The sequence below is a fragment of the Pimephales promelas genome, chromosome 18 (genome assembly GCF_988280905.1).
Source record: "Pimephales promelas chromosome 18, fPimPro1.hap1.1, whole genome shotgun sequence".
NCBI lineage: Eukaryota > Metazoa > Chordata > Actinopteri > Cypriniformes > Leuciscidae > Pimephales > Pimephales promelas.
This window is the reverse complement of record NC_142786.1, coordinates 20,096,649-20,120,226: the sequence shown is the minus strand read 5'-3', so window position 1 is coordinate 20,120,226 and position 23,578 is coordinate 20,096,649. Positions and strand designations below refer to the sequence as shown.

The 23,578-nt window shown below is 38.6% G+C and overlaps 1 protein-coding gene across 6 annotated transcripts in view; it reads right to left on the bottom strand.

Moving 5' to 3' along the window:
- Positions 1-23,578, bottom strand: part of csmd3b (CUB and Sushi multiple domains 3b) — a 636,199-nt gene that overhangs the window by 419,324 nt on the left and 193,297 nt on the right. For all 6 annotated transcript variants that reach the window (XM_089123029.1, XM_089123027.1, XM_089123028.1 and 3 more), the window contains exon 4: positions 23,131-23,325. In XM_089123029.1, the coding sequence (XP_088979155.1) occupies positions 23,131-23,325 (195 nt within the window). The remainder of the gene's footprint in view (positions 1-23,130; positions 23,326-23,578) is intronic.

Genomic DNA, 23,578 nt, shown 5'->3' with positions numbered 1-23,578 from the left:
GTGCAGCACAGGTCTGTCAATTCTCCATCTCAAAAGAAGAAAAACAAAAATATGTGAATACAATGGAAGTTTTGGGCACTTGTGATCCATATACATCTCCTGCTGCAGTATTTCTATCACTAAAAACAATTTAAAAACGCTTAACATTTTAAAGTGCTAAAAATGCATACACCTCACTAATGATACACAAACGACAAGATGAGCGCAATGTGCTAAATGGTTAAGCGTATAATGCTTTTATAAGGAAAACACCTAATGAGAAACAGCAAGTTGCATTATGTTCTGGGTTGATCTGCTTACCTGTTTATGCATCATTAATAAGGTGTATATTGTCTACTGAATGAGCATTTGCACAAACTTTAAAATAAACGACTGCCAGGCAATAGAGGAAAGCCTTGTTGCACCGTCCAAGTGGGGTGTGACATCACATGACAGCCCATTCTCACTCCCAAGATTTGACCATGCTTCAATATCTGACGCTTTAGGCGCCATTTAGCGCCAGTTAGATGACGCCCTAGGATCGCGTGTACCCTACCCCCACCCCATATCTAAACCTAACCGCGTCCTCTAACTGACACTTTCCTTTAGCGTAGGATCGCGTCATGTAAGTGACGCTAAAGGGCGCCTAAAACGTCAAATATTGAAGCATGGTCAAAGGTGATGCCTTGGGGTGAGAATGTGTTGCACATGAAAACTATAAATTATCCATCCATCCATTCACCTAACGTGCCATGCTTCATCATACAGTTTGCCATTCATTTAAAAAAAGCACATTTAGCAAACACTGCTTTAGCCATTTTGAAGGATTGGCTGCATTTACTGAAAAGTGATATTTTATGGGCTATACTTCAACATGAGGAGGTCCTAGAAAACTTGAAATAACACTATAAAAAACAGAGTTATTGTTTATATATCTTTATGAAACTGCTCTCAGAAACCCCTGGGCTCGGTTGACCGTGGCTCTCCATTGCTATTATTACCTCTCACACATCTGTCACAGCCATCACAGGCCTCAGATCGGGGAACATGCCTCTCCGGCTCTTACTTTCATTACGTCTTTCCTCCTTACATTTCCTTCCTCTTCTCTTACTCCCCCATTTCTGCTCTACCAAAATCACGCTTGACGTGGCTGACATGGCCAGAGTCTGATGGGCGTTCAAATAAACTGTCAAACAGTAAAAGAAAAAAAGCTTGACATGCCACGAGGCAATTACTGTCAAAGCACAATGTGGAACCCCAGAAAAAGCTGTGCATTTTCCTCGAAATGTGTTAATTTGCTGGCGAGACCTTTAATTTCAGATGGTTCCCACATTCAAGTGTCAATATCTCGATGTGATGGGTTTGATGTGATCATCATACAGGCTCTAGCAGAATCAAACCCCCCAAACTACAGAATTAGAAACATGCAGCAAGGAAGAAAAGAAAGGGAGGGGAAAAGCCTCAGCACCTGCTATCGAGCTCCAGATCGATCACTTTACAAAACCCTCATTTACATCAGTGCCTTATTAGTGCTCCGTGTTTCACTGGGTTGATGTGCTTATGTTTTCTGGTGCCAGATTTCCTTTTGATGTGTGGCGGCATGAAATTTTATTTCCATGACTCTTACGCCCTTGAAATCAGAAACCGTTAATTCTTCATCAAAAAGCAAAAGGCCCAAAGGCTACATTTTTTGTTCTTTGATAATACAATCGGCATTCATGAGCATGTTTTTTTTATCACCGTTGAGAATGCCTTATAAATTCTAATTAGCAAAATAAAACAACTAGAACTAAATGTGTATATTTGTTTCATTTATGTGTTAATCCATTTAACAATCTAATGTTCAGTTATAAACACTGTCCATTACTGATGCATGTTTATTTTATACAACTTTAAATGTTAAAAATGTATTAGCACGTAATTAACTTTAACCAACAATACTGAATGTTCTTCATTGTAATTTCATAATAGCTGCCTTGGCAATTTGAATGGCCTATATGCATTTTTATAATGTACAGAATGTTTTTTTAAAGCGCTACCATAATGCTAATGCATATATACTGTATATATACTTCTTTTAGAGCTGGGCAATGATTAATCACGATTAATCGCATCCAAAATAAAAGTTTGTGTTTACATAATGTGTGTGTGTGCTGTGTATAATTATTTTGTTAATAAAAATTCACACACATACATGTATATATTTAAGAAAAATGTGTTATTACTTATTAATATATAATTATTTATAAATATTATATATATATAATATATATATATATATATTTATATTTAATATAAATTATGTATATATATATATATATATATATATATATATAGTATACAAATGCAAATATTTCTTAAATATATGAATGTATGTTTGTGTATTTGTATATACAAAATACTTATACACACTACACACATGTAAACACAAACTTTTATTTGGGATGCGATTAATCGCGATTAATCGTTGCCCAAATGCCCTTTCATTATATAGATCAGGGTGGAAAAAGAACATACATACCCAGAGTACTCTATTATCTCAAAGTCTTCAAAATGAAGCCGGCTACAAGATGGAAACTGAATACAGAAGCTGTGTTAGACTAATATGATTTTTTTCCATCCCTGAAATAAAGCCAGTTTTAAAATGTGAATATTCACCAAACCACTGGGTTTAAAGCAGAATTATCTCGGATACCATGTGACTTACATAAATACGTTGTTCTTATATGAGCTTACGGTTTTACATGACTATTGTCTTTATGACTATACATCGACTTCACATCACTCAAATAACCGTGTAAGCCGACATTAAACTTTCAGACTGTAAGGGTAACTCAACTACGGTCAAACAAAAGTCGCAAATATCTAAATACTGAGCAGAAACTAGGCTATTCTGTGACAAGCAACACCAGTTTTTAGAATTCAATTCAAGAATCTTGTCATTAAAGAGTAATGTTGTTTCCTGACATGTTGTGACACTGTAGCACGTCTCGGTGACAAGTTGACATGCAAAAGCAAGGGTACGCTTAAATATCAAAATGTGTCTATCACAATGCTACCACTATTAAATGAAGACTAAACTTAACCTTCTCTCTCACCTTTCTCAAAATAGTCATGAAAAACAATACCTGCATTCTGCATTTAAACCATCGCTATACCTTCAGATTGATTGTTTCATAGATTTTCATTTTACTTTCTGTGCCGCTAGTATCATCACGCTAATTTCCTAAACCCTCCGCCCATCTGCAATTGATCAACGTAAACAGCAAGTCCCGCTCCAAAACTTACACCATTGGCTGAGCCATGTCTATGTCGGACTGGACAGGATACTCAAAAAATCAGAGCAACAATTTTCGATAGCAACACAATATTCGGCTAATCAACCTAAATGTGTTAGTGTATACTTAAAGTTATCTGTTAAATTGAGGCTTGAGAAAAATATTTTAATAAGACAACAACACCTTAAATAGGCCTAGTTACTGTGCAGACTGTTAATTCTCACATTTGTTACACAAACTGATGCCCCGCCTCTAAATTCACCCCATTGGCTGAGCTACAGTTGCTATGTCAGGCTGGGCGGAAATCACAAACAGAATTATATTGTTATATTTCTCAAACAAAATAACCTCTTGCAGCGACATCTCATCTCTTCTCTGATGACGTGTTTACTGATGCAAGGGCAGGGCACCCTGTCACTCACATGAGATCGACCAATAGCAAACAACAACATTCCAATCAATTCCCCATGGACAAAATCAAGCCCCGCCCTATATTTTTTCTTGTTTGAGAAGTCACTTCACTCGAATATATGTCACAATAGGCAAGAAAACACTAGCGCAACTTCCGTTTCATGCTGACTTTAAAGGACAACTCCGGCGCAAAATGAACCTTTGGTCTAATTACACATTGCTACCTAGTCAACCGTTATGTGATATTTGTTTTCATGATTGCCGAATGTAAATAGTTTTATCTCTAAAAACAGTTTAGCCAACACTATCTCACGACCAATTCGTACAAATTCGACGCATGATTAAAAAGTGTCTAATTCGTACTAATTCATACGACCTCACTCGTACTAATTCGTACGATTTGTCTAAACCCACGTGATGGTTAAGTTTAGGGGCGGGGTAAGGGGTAGGTCATTCGTACGAATTCATACGAATTGGCCAATTCGTAAAATATGTACGATTTAGCAAAATCGTATTAATTCGTACGAGTGAGGTCGTATGAATTGTTACGAATTAGCCACTTTTTAATCATTCGTCAAATTCATACGACTTGGTCGTGAGATCGGGTTGGTTTAGCCTATAACGCTAGTATAACGCTAGTATATAGGGCATAGATTCTATAGATTCCTACATTCAAACCGAAGCATTGAGAACTTTGTCAGTGTCCATACAGTTTAATAAGAAGATATTTTATACACAGTCAACTTTGCGAATACAGGAAGAAGCCATCTTTGAAAAATAGTCTCTACCAGTCTATCTACGAGCACCGATCCAAGTGCGCTGAACTGTGCAGAATCTCATATGGTCCGTTGTTTCCAGAAGAAACACAAACACAAACCATTTACTTGTCTATCGCTCACCTTATCACCTTATTCACATCTCACCAGCGCACTTGGATCGGCGTTCGTAGATCGACTGGTAGAGACTATTTTTCCAAGATGGCTTCTTCCTGTATTCGCGAAATTTACTGTGTGTATAAAATATCTGCTTATTAAACTGTATGGACACTGACAAAGTTCTCAATGCTTCGGTTTGAATGTAGGGACCCTTGTTATGCTGTCGTGTTAGTGTGGGGCTATTTTGAGCCTTTTTAGTGGTAATAACAAGCGATTTTTATTTGTCATTAATCTATGCCCTATATACTAGCATTATACTAGGGTTATAGGCTAAACTGTTTTTAGAGTTAAAACTATTTACATTCGGCAATCATGAAAACAAATCTCAGATAACGGTTGACTAGGTAACAATGTGTAATTAGACTAAAGGTTAATTTTGCGCCGGAGTTGTCCTTTAAACTAAAATAGGAACCATATTAACATTTCAAGTGTTTAAAAATGCCATACTTCACTTTTATGATCTACTAACGCAATGGTGTTATGAAACCAAGAGGTGAGAGTGATTCCCCAAACCGGTAAGGGCACAGGATAAAAAAGATGAATGGTAAGCTGAATTGGCTCGACTCATGCATTGAATTCCAGAACTCTCATCCTTGCTGAATGACAAAATGACAATTAAAAGAGAGGAGTCAAATGAATCCTGAACATGGACATTTAGGGATGGCAGCCATGTATGGTATTCATTCATTCATTCACCACACAAATTGATGAGTTGGAATTCCTCAGGAATAATAAATAAAAGAGTGAATGAGTTGTGGATGTCTTTTGTCTCTGAGTATCATCATTATACATGAATGGAGAATAGTCAAAGCCCCAAATGAACAGATATAGCTGAAAGTTAATCAGTTTTCCACCTTTGTCTGACAAGGTTTTTTATAATGATGATGATGGTGTCTCAAAGTGCGACTAGAAAAAGAAATAATCACACAATTTTAATCTATTCAATTGGTGTGAGATACCTAAAACGTATGAACAAGTATATCTGTTATGGTTATATTGTGTCCTATTTGATGCATGATATCTGAGATTCATTTTTCAGCTTTATTCATGAACTGATCTTGGAAACAAAATGGCTCTCAAAAGCTGCAATGCAATTATATTGAAAGAGCCAATAATGATGCTGAACTCAATTAATCATTCAACCATTAACATGGAGATCATGAGAGCATTTTGCTAAATAACATAGCTCAAATAATGAATATTTCATTTCTCAATCAGCTCGGAAACAAGTGTTTGATGTTTTGATGCACGTTGGATGTTGAACGAGCTAGAGATTGAAAAGCGTAGGAATTCTCCTCTCCTTAAATACAGAAGACAGCATTAATGCTGTCTATATATCTGACATCTCTCAATATGTTGCTTCAATTATGCATGAGCGTGGTGAAAAAATGTAAATGTAGTTCTATAAACAGGATCTGCAATTCTTTGTCCTCCATGCAAACAGGAGATAAGCACCATTCAGCTCAGTAAATATTCATCACTGAGCGCATTGTTTCTGTGGATAGGATTAGGCACAGCATATTAACCGGCCCTTGGGGTAAAGGGACGATCAAGGCGGATGGCTTGTCAACATCTGTGATCGTCTTATTTCAAACATAAAAAGTCACTTATGAGAAAAGGGTTTGTTTGAATGCAACATCCAAAAATTATACAAAATCATACTCCCTTTCCAAAGAAAGCGACTTAAACTGAGCCTAAAGGCGCTTTTCCACTGCATAGTACGGTATGGTTCGGCTCAGTACGCTTCGACTCGGCGCGGAACAGTTCGGCTCGCATTGCGTTTCCACTGCAGTAGTACCCCTTCAAAGTGTGTAGGACTGATCGTTATTTGCGCGCGCCTCTACTGCCATGACATCATCTTAAAAGCGCCACATTTTCAAACCCACAACACAGGAACAATGGAGGCTATCGAGGGGATGGTGTTCCTGATTCTCGGTATGTGGTTGTTTTTAACTGCTAGACGGAAAAATGTGTTTAAAATGAGGCTGATGGCAGCGAAACAAAAATACTGCTAGAAAAGTGTCTCGTGTCTCGTGTCGCAAATCCAATGACGCTAGTAGTGACGCTGGTAGTGACGATTCTGTCTGACCAATCAGTGATCTGCAGTGTTTCACGTCACATTTTAGTACCGGTACGGTACGCTTGGAACCTCAACAGACCAGGTACCATTTAAAGCGACCTGAAGCGAACCGTACTGTACCGTACCATGCAGTGGAAAAGCACCACAAGTGAGCCGTACCGAACCGAACCGTACCGTACTATGCAGTGGAAAAGCGCCATAAGACAGTTCTTTAAAAAAAAAATCAAATCATACTCCATATTCCATACCAGATGGGGGCAGTATACATCCAGAAAGTGAGTTGTGCCCGCAACACTCTCACGTCTTCAAACGACACGAGCAAGCGCTGTCTTGCTCTCTCTCCCTCGTGCATATTAATCAAATCAACTGACACGATAGTAAAAGGTTGGATGACCGCAGTTTCACATGGAGCATTTGGAGATTTTTAGAGACTCAGTGAACAACATCTCAACACTAAATTATAAAGGCCGTCTCACAGACGCCTGTCTCAAAAACAAGCCAGTGCATTTCGACGATATGGGAAAATAAAAGCCCTGGCTATTATTTGAAGTTTTATGGTATTAGTTTTGTTCATATTACATTTTTATTGTTATTTTCAATTAATTTGACAGACAGCATTCGCTGATGTTGACCAAGCCAGTGCCATTCAGAGCTGCCAACTCTCACAAATTCACCGTGAGACACGGAATTGACACTTTTCACACGCTCTCACGCCACACATCAATTTTGTCACGCACAGACACAGAGACTGACAGACTAGAGACAACAGCATAGTTATGATATATAAAAAAATCTCAGCTATCAGATTCTGTCTATTACGCGATTCAAACAAATAAATGTCGTTTTGGCGCTTGTAAATGTTACATGACAGATCCCTAGCGCACGTGAACCGATCATCTCTACTAGCTAATGGTAAAAGAACACAAACACTGTTGAAAGATACAGTTGAACTCTTCTCTGAACTGAAATGTAGTAGTGGGCTGTATTTTCCATACGATTGACATCAGGTTCAAGTACACCCACAAGTCGTGCGAGTTATCCGTGTATTGCAGTTTGGCTGGTGGTTATGTTGCCCGCCCGCATACCGCCTCCCATGGCCGAAACTGGTATTATGACACCTGCCGGGCCGGGGCTAGTAATTTTGCATGCTAATTCAGGTTAATATCTCTGCAGCACTATAACTTGTCATTTTTTTAATGACATCATCAACCTTATTTCTTCTCATTCTTTCGATGTGTGTAGCTCATTTTTTGAATATTTTAACCTCAATTCTTACACATGGCACCTTTAAGAGCAGTTGTCTTATTGGCCAGATTGGATATCATTATATGTGTCCACTTCTTTATTCTTTATTGCCTTAATTCAAAGTGAGCTTCATCAATTATACAATGCCTTGTTTGCTTCATATTTTAATGCATTTTACCCATGCATGTGCGTTATCATGAATAATGTACACAATGCACACAATGCATGCCATCAATTTGTTTTCAAGACATATTTTATTTAAAGACTCATTTGTAGATCAAATAAAGAAAAGAACAAAAATGTTGTAGAATTACTTTTAGCCTGCAGCACAAAACACGTATTTGTGCATTTTAATATGGTATGCAATTTTTAAATCTCTAAAGACAGAGTTTAAATATTTAATTCTGGAATCATAAGAACTATGTTCAGAGTTGCCATCTGAAATTACAAATTACAAATGAATCAAGCAGATAAAATTCCTCATTAAGGATCAAACTGCAAAGAGCACACACATGAAAAACAGCGAGCAACCAACTATACCCATAATCAACCCATAACACTTCCCTGATAGCATCTGACCTTCAGAACTAAACAGAAACTCTTGTCTGGGCTGAAAACCAAGCAAGCAGGAGCAAAGGCATTAATAAAACTTGTGAATAACCTTTCAAGAGCTTCACATGCGGAGTAAAGTGGGCAGGTGAGACTCTGACAGGTGAACGTTTCTGGAGTCGACAGCCCAGGGAAGCCAGGCATTAAAGTGTCAGAACATTGCTGTACCAAACTATCATTCAATGGATAGGAGCACAAAGGCTCCATTAGATAGAATCTAGCATTAAGGGCTTGGTTGTCTTTTAATTTAACACAGTTCAACAGACAGGGTTAAAATCGTTTGCTTTGTAAAGGGCAAGAATGTTTTGTTCAGTTTGTCAAAACATGATAGCTATACGGGAATGCCGGAGTTGACTTCTCCTTAGTAGATTCAAAAAAAAAAAAAAAGATTCAAGATCTTTTAGGAAAGATCTAGTTAGAGACTACATGGTAACTACTTGAAGGGGTGTGCATAAGACTGACATGACACCCTCATAACCATGACATGACATATGTCTTGAATATGAAGTAGGGTTTATGCATGTTTATGACAACTGTCATTAAGTGTCTTTCGCTCAGTTATGACATTTTGAATGCAAATATGACATTGTTTAAGATGTCTTTGTTATGAAATCTTGACATAAACCATAACATAACCTGGCAGTGTCTTTGTCATCACAACTTGACATAAAATTAAGTTAAACTGTCTTGCGGTTGGCTTTGACATTGGCTGTCATGAGGCCATTATAACTGTGTCATGAATATTTTTCGTGACCTCAACTACAGTGGTACTAATCGAATTTGTCATTAAATAGTTATAATGGCTTCATGACAGCCAATGTCAAAACCAGCCACCTGACAGTTTAATGTAATGTTAACCAATAAAGCTAAGTGGTTTCTTAAGTTTGATAATTAATCTGCTATGTTATGTCTATGACAGGTTTTAGTAATGTCAAGGTGTCATAACAAAGACATTTCAAACAATGTCATATTTGCATTAAAAATGCCATAACTGAGTGAATGACACTTAATGACAGTTGTCACAAAAATGCACAAAACTTCCTTCATATTCATAACATGTCATGTCATGATTATGAAGGTGTCATATTAGTCTTATGCACACCCCTTCAAGTAAAGTGTTACCAAAAATAGCATTGTTGTGAGCGTAATGTTGATTTGAAACAAATTTCCCAAAAGAAAAAGTGCACTTTAAATAGCCCGATGGGTATTACGATATTCACATTTAAAGTTCCCAATATGCTCAAAGTCCCCCCAAAAATTTAGTCTCCTATAGTGCATAGAGTTAAGTGCATAGTACGTCCTTTGTGATTAGGTAAACATCTGCTAAACAAACATGTTTGACCTTTGCTCTTGGGTCTTGTGGATGAAATGCCATAACAAAATGTGGCACTCAATTCCAAGGAAGTTTAACTTAGTTAACATATAACATAACACATTACGTTTGAATATCCCCTAAGAACTGTTACATAAAGGACAATAACATTTCCTGCTTGCCAGTGCCAAACTAAATTACACTATATTGCTACACTCTGGGTTTGTTTTGCTGGGTGCTGCAAATGCTGGGTTGTTTTAACCCAATTTTCGGTAAATTATGGACAAACCCAACCCATTGGCTTAAAATATAATTTAAAAATGCAACCCAATGGCTGGGTTTGTCCATATTTTACCCAAAATTGGGTTAAAACAACCCAGCATTTTTTAGAGTATGTAATATGAATGAAACGTATAACAAACATCATATCATTTGTTTGAAACACATCTAACATAGATGTATCTGGTTCTAGTAATGTTTGTACTCAATGGATAAATCGTTTTTTTTGCTCTTTACAAACTGTAAGAAGCAAGGAGATGTCCTCCCTGCTTTTTTAGCTGATTCATGCCACAAGTTATCAAATGGTGAGCTCATTTGGCATTAAGCCTTGAAATAGGGTGACATTTCAGGGTTTTTTTTCCTAGACATCCACTTCCATTTAGCATCTAAGAGGACGAGAGCTTACATCAGCATTGTTCTAGCCCTCGAATGAGGCGTCCAAGATGAGACAGTGTGACGGGTGGAAAACAACCTGGATTTGTACATCTCAATGCCTAAAAGACTTTGTGAGAGAAAGAGCACAAGTTACGTTCATCCGTGAGATGTGCTCTTTGTGAAGATTACCTCAGAGAAGCGATCAAAGAACTGTCAGTCTACTTTGTGTGTCTAATATTAACACTCCTTAATATGAATGTCTGCCTGTCATCCAAGGCTTATTTAAAAATAGATCAAATAAGAGTGAGGCTCTTTTCCTTTCCTTTCAAGAGGGCTTTCAGGTAGACAGTGAATAATTCCAAAGCTCTGTCCAAGCAAAACTATAACGATATTCACATTAAAGTCCCACTGCAATTTTTTGGGTATTAGTAAAATTTTTTATTTGTTTCATAGACAGCAGTTTCTTCAAATATGCTTTTTCACAGTGTGCTTCTTTAGTGTGCAGTGCTTGAGCATTACTAAGGTCTATAAAGTTACAAAGTACAAACTTGACCAATCACAACACACTGGCCCAGCCGACCAATCAGAACACAGTGCATTTTTCAGAAGGAGGGGATTCATAGAGACAGGAACTAAACAGGGGTGTGTTTCCCGAAAGCATCGTTAGCCATCTATGGTCGCAAGTTCCGTCGTTATCAGCATAGTTCAACGAGTCGGTGTTTCCCGAACATTCGTAAACAGCATCGCAAAGTTGTGTGGTTTGAACAACAGCTCTCGACCTGTAATTAGGGGCATCGTTTCTATATTGTATCACATTTGGACGTAATAAATCTGTATCTTGAGCAAAATAAGCAAGCTGACATTCAGTACAACCGGTGCCTTTTATTTAGAAAACATACAAATGTAATTTACGTCTTTTAGTTTGTCAAAAGATTTAAAAGTACCGCGTTTGAAGAGTGCGCATGTGCGAACGTGCTCTACTATGTAAGAACGAGCCAAATATTGAGTCTGGTAATAAAGCAAAATAACTTAGAACAATTAGAAATAGTCCTCAGATGACATGTCTGCAATTTATATATACAAATCTTGCGTTAATTGGATCTCAAACAGTTTAATTAAAAGTAGTTACTACTCCACCACGTGTGAAACCAAACCTTTGCGAAAGCTAGTTGATTTCTCCAACGATGCATCGTACTATGGTAGTGAAGCAGCGAGTTACATCGTTGTACGGGAAACGCACCCCTGAGCGTTACTGACAGACTGGGAAGAGAGGAGTCGCAACAATGGAGAAAATGTGAAAAAATAAGCTGTTTTTCGAGCATTCAATCAAGAGAACCTGTAATCAAGACTTCAAAAAAGGGAATAATAAGTCAACATTGATATTAGGTATTTACAGTCAGTAGCTAAAGTCTGAGGTTTTATGTCTAATCTCTAAGCTGCTCTTTGTTGCATGTCTTTGGTGAAATTAAATTATCAGGGCAAGACGATACCGTAATACCTCATACCTACCGTAATTAGAATTAAACTGTAATCACATTCGTTTAACATGGCAGTGGGAGCAAAAACGGATAGTGGGAGAGATTCTCACTTCACTCTTTAAATCATGATGAATGTATGTAGGCTTCCTGCAGTGATGTAAAGGAAAACACCAAAGGCAGGGAATTTCTGTGGCATATGGCACTGCAGACTGTGTTATATGAGGTCTGTTTGATCATGCCAGTTAGTGAGACTGCTTTTCAGCAGAGAGAGCTAGAAGCAAACATTATACATGATATGCAACTTATGTCTATACATCTATATATCTATCTGTCTACAGTATATGTCTGTCTGTCTACACTATACAGTATATTGTCTAAAAATATAATGCATAATATAAAATATATGGATGATGGACTGACTGACAGACAGACAGTTAGATAGATAGACAACTCATGGCTCATATAGCTTAAGGCTCAAATAATAGTTTGACATTGGTTGCAGGACTACCCGTTTGACTAAGCAAATGGCAGATGAAAAAAATTGTGTAAATCATGCATACAATTTTGCGTATTGATTTCCACTAGAATCGGGCTCCACTAGAATAGGTTTTCACGTTTGAATTTCCAAAAAAACACATTATTTCTCACCATGTTGCATCTCCTCCCTTCCCAGTCTCCCGAAAGCATCGTTAGCCTACTATGGTCACATCGTTCCGTCGTTATCAGCATAGTTCAACGAGTCAGTGTTACCCGAAATGATTGTTCCAATGAACATTCACAAACAGCATCGCAAAGTTGTGTGGTTTGAACGACAGCGCTCGACCTGTGGTTAGAGGCATTGTTTCTATATTGCATGATATTTGGAGGTAATAAATCCTTATCTTGAGCAAAACAAGAAAGCTGACCGTCAGTACAACCGGTGCCTTTTATTTAGAATACATACAAATGTAATTTGTCTTTTAGTTTGTCAAAAGAGTTAAAGTACCGTGTTTGAAGAGTGCGCATGTGCAAACGTGCTCTACTATGCAAGAACGAGCCAAATATTGAGTCTGGTAATAAAGCAAAATAACTGAGAACAATTAAAAATAGTCCTCAGATGAAATAATTTATATATAAAAAATCTAGTGTTAATTGGGTCTCAAACAGTTAAAAGTTTTTATTACTGTACTATTTATTACTAATGATATTTAGTATCATTAAAAGTAGTTACTACTCCACCACGTGCGAAACCAACGATAATTTGCGACAATGGGTTTTGGGAAACAGTCGTGACTAGCTAGTTGATTTCTCCAACGATGCATGGTAGTGAAGCAGTGAACTACATAGTTGTATGGGAAATGCACCCCTGTTTCGTTGTGCGTTGAGTGTTTGGGAAATGTCACACCATAACCGCAAGTTTCAATACGTCCCGTCGCCCGCTTTTTATGCATTTGCAGTAGGAATTATTTACGGTAATAGGTCATCTTTAAGATTCTGTAACCAGCCTTGCTGTTTGATGCTGCTATTTTAGTGCAGAAATGACATGTTGTTGAGTTGACTCACAAACTAATTTCTTACTTTGTGTGTAAGTGAGATGCTGAGACACCAGAGAAAGTTGGTACCAACATCTGGGCAATGGCTGGATCTGCCCTGGGGAACTTCAAACCTTGGAAGTTGGTATTCTCTGGGTATCAGCTGCACTTCTGAAGCCCTGTGTGAGCTCAATGCTGCAGTCTCTTCTGATGCACGTTCACCTCCCCGTTCTGGCAGGGCTCCAGTCTCAGATCATCCAATATGGTCATTGCTGCACTCTACTGCTGTACTTATGTGATAAATGGGGTTCGTCCATCACCCAAATGACAGTTTCACATAGGAATTGAATTCAGGGGAATTACATACTGTCCTACAGACTGTGGTGAGATCATTAAAAGCTCAGCATTAATCAACATCATGGTAGCTAAGTTAATGGAATACAGATACAGTGTGGCATCTTATGTTTGTATTAATTAGAGCATTTGTTTTTTCATAAATTAGTGGTTCTCAAACTTGATGCAGATGAAAAATTGTGGGCCACAGAATGAATACTACCAATCTGAGGATTAACAATTTCACTGTAAAAATTATATAATCAATAAGTTGACAACATACGTTTTCACATTGCTTTAAACCAGGGGTTGTCAACTCCAGTCCTCACGACCAACTGCTCTGCATATTGTGTCGCCCTTATTTAACACCTGATTCTCATCCTCAGCTTGTTAGGACAGATCCTAACGAGATGAGGATCTGAATCAGGTGTGTTAAATAAGGGCGACATGCAGAGCAGCATAGACAGTAAAAGAAATGGACAAAGCGATCGCATTGGAACTCCATTGAGACGATTGAAGCCCGTTTTTGGCGATTTTTTTAGCACTTCCGTCCCTGACGCGCAGACTCAAACAGAGCTTGACTACGTAATGTGATGAGAGCAACCCGTCTGTCTTCTAGTGCTGTGGCATGAGAAATCTGAATCATTACCTTCTGAAACACGCAGAGGCGGAGAGTGTGAATAGGAGCTGTCCATGAGCTAGGAGAAGGAGACAATTGACCTTTCGCCGGCCCCTCCCACAAAATGGCCATTGTCCAATCACACATCATAGCAACCGTTACTGTGTGAGCTGTTCCGTCAAACAGTAAGCGGTGCGCCCACGGCGTTAGTAAATCGGACAGATGATACCCCGAGAGATTGTCTGGAGAAGTTGTGTTTTTTCCCTTTCCAAAGCCCAAAACACAACGCGAGCGGTGCCTAAGATGTATTAAACAGTGTGGACGCCCCAATTCCAGTTAAATGTGTCGAACATGGTTAACTCGTCTCGCGTGCAGCGTGCGTGCGACTGAGATTAGTCAAAGAAGCACGGAGAAAGCAGATCAAGAGGATCCACAAAGGACTTACTGTACATTTTCTAAAGGGTTGTTGTTAACATACCATGATATTCTCTGGGAAAATGAGCAGCAGTCAGCTAAGTTAGCAGTGCAGCACCGTAGACTACAGTTTAGAGGACGTTCGCAACGGGGAAAGCATGAAGCTTACATGACAACATCAGTTCATATATCAATATCGTAACGAATAGAAATAACCTTAAATAACGTATGGTTCTCTGCCTCTTTCCGTCTCTTATGCATAACGTTAGTTACTTTTTAAACTAGTTTTACTTTTTTTTCAGCATGAGCATGACACGCAATCGGTTGCTGTGGTAATGAACAACCTGCTTGTTAAAGCGAACGTGCTACTCCTGTATCGGAGGCAAAATGAATAAATATGCAGCGCAAGTTATATATTTCGAACTCCAAACAATTAGCCACTGGACCAGTTTATAAAATCTTCAAGGCTGTGCTGGTTGCATTTGAGGTAACTTAGCATGGTCATGGGGTTTTTCTGATTTTTCTTGAGACTGGTAAGCATTAGCATCAAAGTCGTGTCTCATTCATTTCTTAATTTTATATTTGGAATAAATCCCTCCACCGCATACCGTAACCCCTTTTGCTTCGATCTTGCTTGATATCGCGGAGGTATTGCTCCAAAAAAGGTCACTGACACGCACGGGAATACCCTTTGCCGTCATGGCAATCTGTCGCGCTGCCCGTGTTTGACCATTTGTTTGACGGAGGTAGCAGCAGTAACTAAGGGGGGCGGGGCTCGGCGAAAGGCTAATTCTGCTAGGTATTCTGATTAATTATTTTATCATTTTGCCTCCATGCCCGAGCTTCTCCTCCTGTCTACACGGTAATCTCTCTACTGTGCGACAGAGAGTCACGTGGGTATGACGCAATCGTTAGCCTACTTTCACTAAAACTGCTTCTACGGGGCCATAACATAAGCTACAAGGTAATGGAGCATTTTGTACATTGTCGTGTTTCTTTAGAAATAAATAAAAGACAAATGGGGTCTTCAAACGCCTCAGATGTAAAGTTATTCGCTGTCAAAGTGACGGCAAAATGAATGGGAGTCAATGGGAATGCTAACGCAAGTGAAGTTCTGCTACAAGATGGCAGCTCCCGCGAGGCTTCAACTTCCGGTCGATGGATTACCCCCTTGCAGAGCAGTGGGTCGCGAGGACTGGAGTTGAGAACCCCTGCTTTAAACCATCAAAATAAGTTAAGCAATTTTCAACTTTTTTGTTTACAAGTTATACAAGATTCAACTCAGTTTAATGTAATTTAAGTTAAACTGACTTAAATATCCAAGTTGATTGTACTTTTTTTCTTGACATCTTTCTAACCCCACAATTTTGAACATCACTGTGGCAAAACATTAAATGCAGTAAATCAGATAATCTGCCCTAAAGATAGCTGTGGAAGCTCATAAGGGAAAGACATTGAGATATCATTAGTGTATGAAGGTGTCAAGGGTCTAGAAAATGTGGCAACGGCAGCGCCCACTCTGCAAAAAACGCAGCTAAAGATTAAATACACTTCCATCACACCAGGAGTAGGAGCCAAATCCCTTTTACCCACAAGCCCCCTGGATCAACTGTGCATCTTTCATTATCTGTCAGCACCATAACCATAATAGACTCTTGTAAGTTTCTCTAGCAGTGATATCATTTACTAAAACTATTAAAAGCATTGCTAACACTTTATTTCAATAGTCAATTGTAGACTTTCTATTTACTATAAGAAACTGTGCAACTACATGTCAACAAGCAGTCATTAGAGTATTAGTAGACAGTCTGCTTAATATGTGCTAACACTTTGGGCCCTATTTTAACGATCTGAAACGCAAGTGTCAAAGCGCAAAGCGCAAGTAACTTTGTGGGCGGATCCCGGCGCTGTTGCTATTTAACCGGCAGGATAAATGCCTCTTGCGCCTGGCGCAAATCTAAAAGGGGTTGGTCTGGACAACCTGGTCTCATCCCAAGACGTCATATAACTGACGTTTTGGGACGTATTTTGACCATACGTCAATATTCGCCTTTTTAGGGCCCCCTTAAACGTCGGTAGATGAGGTTATGGGATCCTAACTCTACCCCAGACCTAAACCTAACCCTAAACCTAACCCTAAACCTAACTGACGTTAAAGGTAAAGCGTCAGTTGTATGACGGCCCGGGATCGCCATCTACCGACGTTTAAGGGGGCCCTAAAAAGGCGGATATTGACGTATGGTCAAAAGACGTCCCAAGACGTCAGTTATATGACTTTTTGGGATGAGACTGTGTTAGTCTGGAGCAGATTCATTATTCATAGGTGTGGTTTGGGCGTAACGGGAAACAAACCAATGAGAACGTTATATCACATTCCCTTTAAGAGCGTGATGAACGAGGTGCGCTTGTTCCGTGCCGCAATACTATTATAACGGTGCATTTACCAGGCGAGCTTCAATCGGTTCACAGCCGAGGAGATCGATGTTCTCGTCAGGGCCGTAAAAGAAAGAGAAGTGACATTGGGGATGAGACAAATCCACCCATATCAGCTTTGGTTAAACATGCATATGATAATTTGGGTAAATGTGTAAGCTTTATGCCTATTTTTCCCATTGTCATGAACACAACAATAATTTCCCTCATGTTTTTTTCCCCTCATGTGTTTTTCCTTATAATAATGTATCATTTGCAAAAAGTAAAATGCATCTGTGTAGCTGAGAGAATCATCTATAGTGTATGCGCGTTGTTCACACTCTGTATTATGGCTAAGCATGCACGCTTAAAATAGCATCTAAATGTACGCGGAACGCGCCACTGACTTTAGACCGGGTTTTTTTCTGGTCATTGGCGCAATTGTTTTCTGGAACTGCAAAATAGCACCAGGGATTGTTTGCGCCGACACACACCTCCTTTTTGCGCCGATCCGCCCGGGGAGCTCAAGTTCATTTCCTAGTTTACCAATGTGCGTCTGTGGAGGGAAAAAGCCCGCTTTGCGCGAGTGCAAAATGGGAATGAGAAATGTGTCAGTGAATAAAGTCATTTGCGCCAGGTGCAAGTTAGAGCCCTTTATTTTGATGCTCTGAAAAGAAAGTAACTTTTCAAGTATGTCAGCTTATTCCACTAACCTGAACCATAACAGTCTACTAACACTCTAATGAGTGTTAGTTGACATGTAGTTGCAAGTTAATGAGTGTTAGTTGGCATGTAGTTTCAAGTTAATTAGTGTTAGTTGACATGTAGTTGCAAGTTAATGAGTGTTAGTTGGCATGTAGTTTCAAGTTAATGAGTTAGTTTGCAAGAAGTTGCTAATGAGTGTTAGTTTGCAAGTAGTTGTAAGTTAATGTGTTAGTTGACATGTACTTGCAAGTTAATGAGTGTTAGTTGACATGTAGTTTCAAGTTAATGAGTGTTAGTTGACATGTAGTTTCAAGTTAATGAGTTAGTTTGAAAGTAGTTGCAAGTTAATGAGTGTTAGTTGACATGTAGTTTCAAGTTAATGAGTTAGTTTGCAAGTAGTTGCAAGGAAATGAGTGTTATTTGACATGTAGTTGCAAGGTAATGAGTGTTAGCTGACATATATTTAATTAAGAGTGTTTAATTTTTGTTGAACTAAAGAAAAATCATAAATGTTGCATTTGTGACTAAATGAAATCAGTTTAAGCTGAAGTACTTAAATTTATAACTGAACCGATGAATACATTTTATAAAAAAATATATTAAAAAAAAATTAAAGGTAATTCAAAGTATTAATAAAAACTATAATAGTATATACATAATACTAAAATAACACTGTTTTGTATCTTCATCAGATTGTTGAATCACCAATGTTAGGTCAACGAAAGAAAATCATCGTCTTGTCCGTTTTTATTTGTATTTTTTTTGGCCAGACATGACAGGGACCTCATGGGCTTAAATTGTGCAGTTAGAGACAGATTCTCTAAACCAATCAAGTCAGTGCCATAAGCAGTCCATGGCAAGAGCACTGCGTTTAAGAAGGGTGCGGGTGTCAGCTCTGATTTGGGCAGGCCTGCTCAAAGTGGTGTGGGATTGATCAGGGATTTACGTGGTTAAGCAGGTGGTCCCTATGGTTGTCAAACCAGACATGAAGAGGGAAGGAGAGCCATGCTTGCTGCAGGCCACAGCCAGTCTCAACTCTCAGCCTGTCAAAATTAAAGTCTAGCACATCAAAAGCCAGTCATTAAGGCTCATACCCTCAGAGTCAAATTATCAGCGTTTTAATGCTCCATGAGGAATTCTATCCGACAAAGGATAATTTTAGCCATTTCACACTTCGCCTTGCTAAGAAGGATTGGTTTAGGAGCATAAGCACTAGTGGAGAACGGTAAAGATCATCCAATGCCATAAATACGTACATGCATTCATTAGCGACATGATCGATTTGGTTAATTAACTGACTCGCATTACAGTTCCAGCTTCAGACTGGTGTTATTTTCATCTCGCTACATGCTTGACCTTTAAAGGCATCGGTTTCCAGCCGAGGTTTTTGGACTTGTTTACAGCGAAGGCATGCGATGATAAGAGGTAACTTCATTCGGCTTGAGCCATCAGAGCAAACCTGAAATTCAGTGCCTTACTGAAATCATCTGTCTGATTAACAGAGCAACATTCCCTCAGCCGAGACACGCTTGGGTTTACTAGTTTGTTATCCTTGACCTCTGCAGAGGACTGAGCCCATTCACAAACATTTATTAGCAGCCAAAATTTACTGGACCAAATTAGTCCACTCAATATGTTAATAAAACATGCGGAGAGCTCGCCTGGAAGAAGTCCAGAAACTAAATGATTTAAAAAAGCAGCATTGATTCTGCTGACTGTTTAAATGGCTTGTTTTTTGTTTTTTTATTGCTCAGTTTTAAAAACAGAAAATGCTCAGGGAATTGTAAAAATGTCAAATCTCCAAGGGTCTCTAACTCTCTAATGAGAATATTTTTTTTATGTTGAACAAGTCCCACAGCGTTGTGCAGTATGAGATTGGGTGTTTTTTTGGTAATGTCTGGGCTAAGAGTTTCGAACCTGGCTAAATAAAAAACTCCTGTGCAACAGTGCTGTCATGCCTATTTCACGCCTTGATACTACAGACTGACCAACTGTGCCAAAGGCATCCAAGAATGGAGATATGCACAACCAAGCAATTTTGAGAAAACAAATCTTAAACCGAAGTTAGAAACCGCTGACAGAAACATTTGTTTCAGTCAATTGCAAAATACAAAAATGCCGAAAATGCACTTATATATATGTAACACTTTACAACAAGGTTTAATTTGTTAACATCAGTTGAACTAATGATGAACAATTCTGCAGCATTTAAAGGGCACCTATTATGCCCCTTTTTACTAGATGTAATATTGGTCTCGGGTGTCCCCAGAATGTATTTGTGAAGTTTCAGCACAAAATACCCCATAGTTAATTTATTATAACCATTTGAAAATGTCATTTTTGGGGCCTGTTTTAAAATGAGCTGTTTTGGTGCATACGACCTTAAATGCAAATATCCCTGCCCTGCCTTTGGATGAGGGCATCACTTGGGCTGAGAGAGTGAGAGACCCGCTGTTTTGAAGGTCATTCAGCTGTACATGTTTAAATCGGAATATATAAATAGTCTCTGATCAGACCCAGATGACGAAGAGACTTCGTAAGAATAAACACAAATGAGAATGGACCAGTACGTCTCGGTATGGTTATTTGATACATTTATGTACTTATAGAGTTGTAATCAGGTCCCCTTTGAAATTATGGATATGCAACACACACACACACACAGAGACACACAAACACTAACGTTGGCGCAATTTTTTTGAAACTACGACAAAGTTTGCAACGTACAAGCGAAATTACATTTATGCGAGGGACCTTTGCTTCTGTGGCAAATGTGAGAAGATGGCTAACTTACAGAACAACAACATATACACAGTTTTTAATGCAATATCTTTAAATATATATATATTTATAAACGTGTGGTTACACACTATACAAAAAAGGTTTAAATTATATACACAGACATCCTACGACGACAATAACTTTAAATGCATTTGTTGCTGAATTGGCTGACATCGACGGAAATGACTATTTGCTCAAAAATCCTAAAATACACTTACTGGAAGTAACGTTGGATCGCAAACAGTAGACGGCGATCCACACTTGAGGATTAACTTTGAAGCAAGACCAGCTTTGAATTGACCCTCGTTCACAAAACAGTCAGTCAGAAAATGATTCGCTCAAACATAAACTTACTTACGAAAGGAAAGGCGCCACTTAAGCTTTCAAAATACAATACATCCACTGTGTTTTCAGTGGCTCTGATGTCGGAAGTAAGTGAAAACTACTATGTATGTCATTATTACAACCCATCCCACAACAGAACACTTATGTTTCTAGGAGACATTACCGGCTGTCGTTGAAACAATGGAGGATGGTGTACAGATCACAGAGGGCGGGGTCTATGCCACAACCATACTGTCAATCAAACCCCTTGCTCAGTTCTACGCCACAAAGCACTGAATCTTAGAACAGCTCGTTCTGAGACAGTGCATATGATTTATTGATATTGTAAACAAAAAAAAAACAAAAAAACACTTAGTGGATTTTTATCATTCTAGGGCGGTTTTGCTCACTCACTGCCAACACACATTTATGTTCAAACACTATGTAAAAGTGAATTTTCCATAATAGGTGCCCTTTAATCTCAATATTTACTACTACATTTTACTGTTAACATAAGTTAATGCAACAAAGGTAAACAAATGCTGTATAATTTTAAATATAAGAACATGTTGAGTCCCATGGCACTTTAAAGTAGAACAAGGTTCCAGATTCTTAAACAATATAAAATACACCTTATCCCATGAAAACAAATACTTTTTAACTATAGGGTATTACTTTATTGCAGTTATGCTATCAAGCAACTTTGCATGTGTGGATTACAGATAAGATCCCACAAAAATAAATGAAGAAACAAACAAACTAAGGGAGAATTCCCTGGGACCCTACTAAAAAGGTTCTGACTCTATACCACCCAAAGATCAAATCTAAACTACACACACAGATCATTTTAACGCAGAACATTCACAATGCAATTAGAAGTGGAAATGAAAAGTGCCACAAATACTCTGAGCTGCATACATTACAGATTTTAGCATAACATTGACATTTGTGAAAGCAGTATTTCTAAAGGTCTCCTGACTTAAGGTTTAAGTAATCTAAAATTAATCGTCACTGTAAATTGCCGGGCTAAATAATTTCCGATCCGCTTTTACGTAAAAATCTCCCATTGCTCATAAAAGGGAGAAAGGGCAGACACCATCTAACACAAAGATTCACTTTTAGTCAAAGTAGAAAATGGAGAATGTTCTGTGATACTGTCATGAATATTCAATGTCTAAATGCACTAATACAGACACAAAACCCAACATGCATTACAAAATGTGAAATGAAAATCACATCTATGCAAATCCACACTTAATCAACAAAATATTTAAAAAAAAATGACGTTGCTCCTTTAAGAAAGCACCAGATGACAAGTGCAGAAAACACAGTGGTCTGCTCCTCCATACCCCACTGCATTCTGGGCCAGGTTGAGGCTCCACATTTTAGTACCTCAGGCTATTTTCTATTCAAGCACAGTTGGCTTTGCAATTTGTGTCCAACCAAAGCAAGCATGATCCAGACGCTGTCATTTCCCCCTTTCTATTAAACACGCTGGAGCAGAAACCGGCGCATGCTGTCTATGGAGAGATTCTTATTTGAGAATGGTCATGGCTAATGCACATTATAATTGGTCTGAACATGGGACCATAAATCTTGATGCATTCACAACAAACACGCAGAGTCCTGACTCATCTATAATGCAGAAAAACCTATAGTGTGGGCCAGTAAAGTGAGGAATCAAAACCTGATTGAAAAAGTCAAAGAGATGCAAAAGTGCCCCTTAAATGAAAGAATGGAAGATTGAAAAACAAGAAGAGGATTTAAACATGGAAATGGAAGAGCTGACAAGAGCTGACATGTGATGTGATTCTAATGCTCAAGAGGCCTACGAATGAAAGGCTGCACCGTTTCTAATCGAAATAACCAAGTACTTGTACGCCGATATAGCCATTCGTCCATATCTTCGCCCATCCATGCACAAGCATCCGCAAGGACAAAAGAACACAGAAACACATCAACGACTCATGCAGGGAAACAGAATGCACAAACACACACACACACACACACACACACACACACACTCTCATGCACGTCACGTGTTGCTTACCTCTACAGATGGGCACTGGGAAGTCCCACACGGCAGCATTGCCTGCGTTGGTCACACAGGTGAGCTGAGGGTGACCGTCCAGCACATATCCCGTCACGCAACTGTAGCGGATCTTGTCGCCTACATTAAAGCGCGTCCCGTACTGGATGCCTTTAGGCGGGACGCCAGGGTTCCCACAAGAACTGCTCTGCAATTCTAAAAGAGAGAAAAAAAAGTTCACTTTAGCACTTCGTGACATCATACATATAGACTGCAAAAATATATATACTGTCATTTAGAAATATATACTGCCATCCTAAAGTTTGGGATATGTATGTTGTTTTTGAAAGATGCCACAACAAGGCTGCCTTTATTTGATAAAGATATATAGCAAAAAGTCTCTATATAGGGCTGTGAAACAATTAATCGCAATCACATCCAAAATAAAAGTTTGTGTTTACATAATATA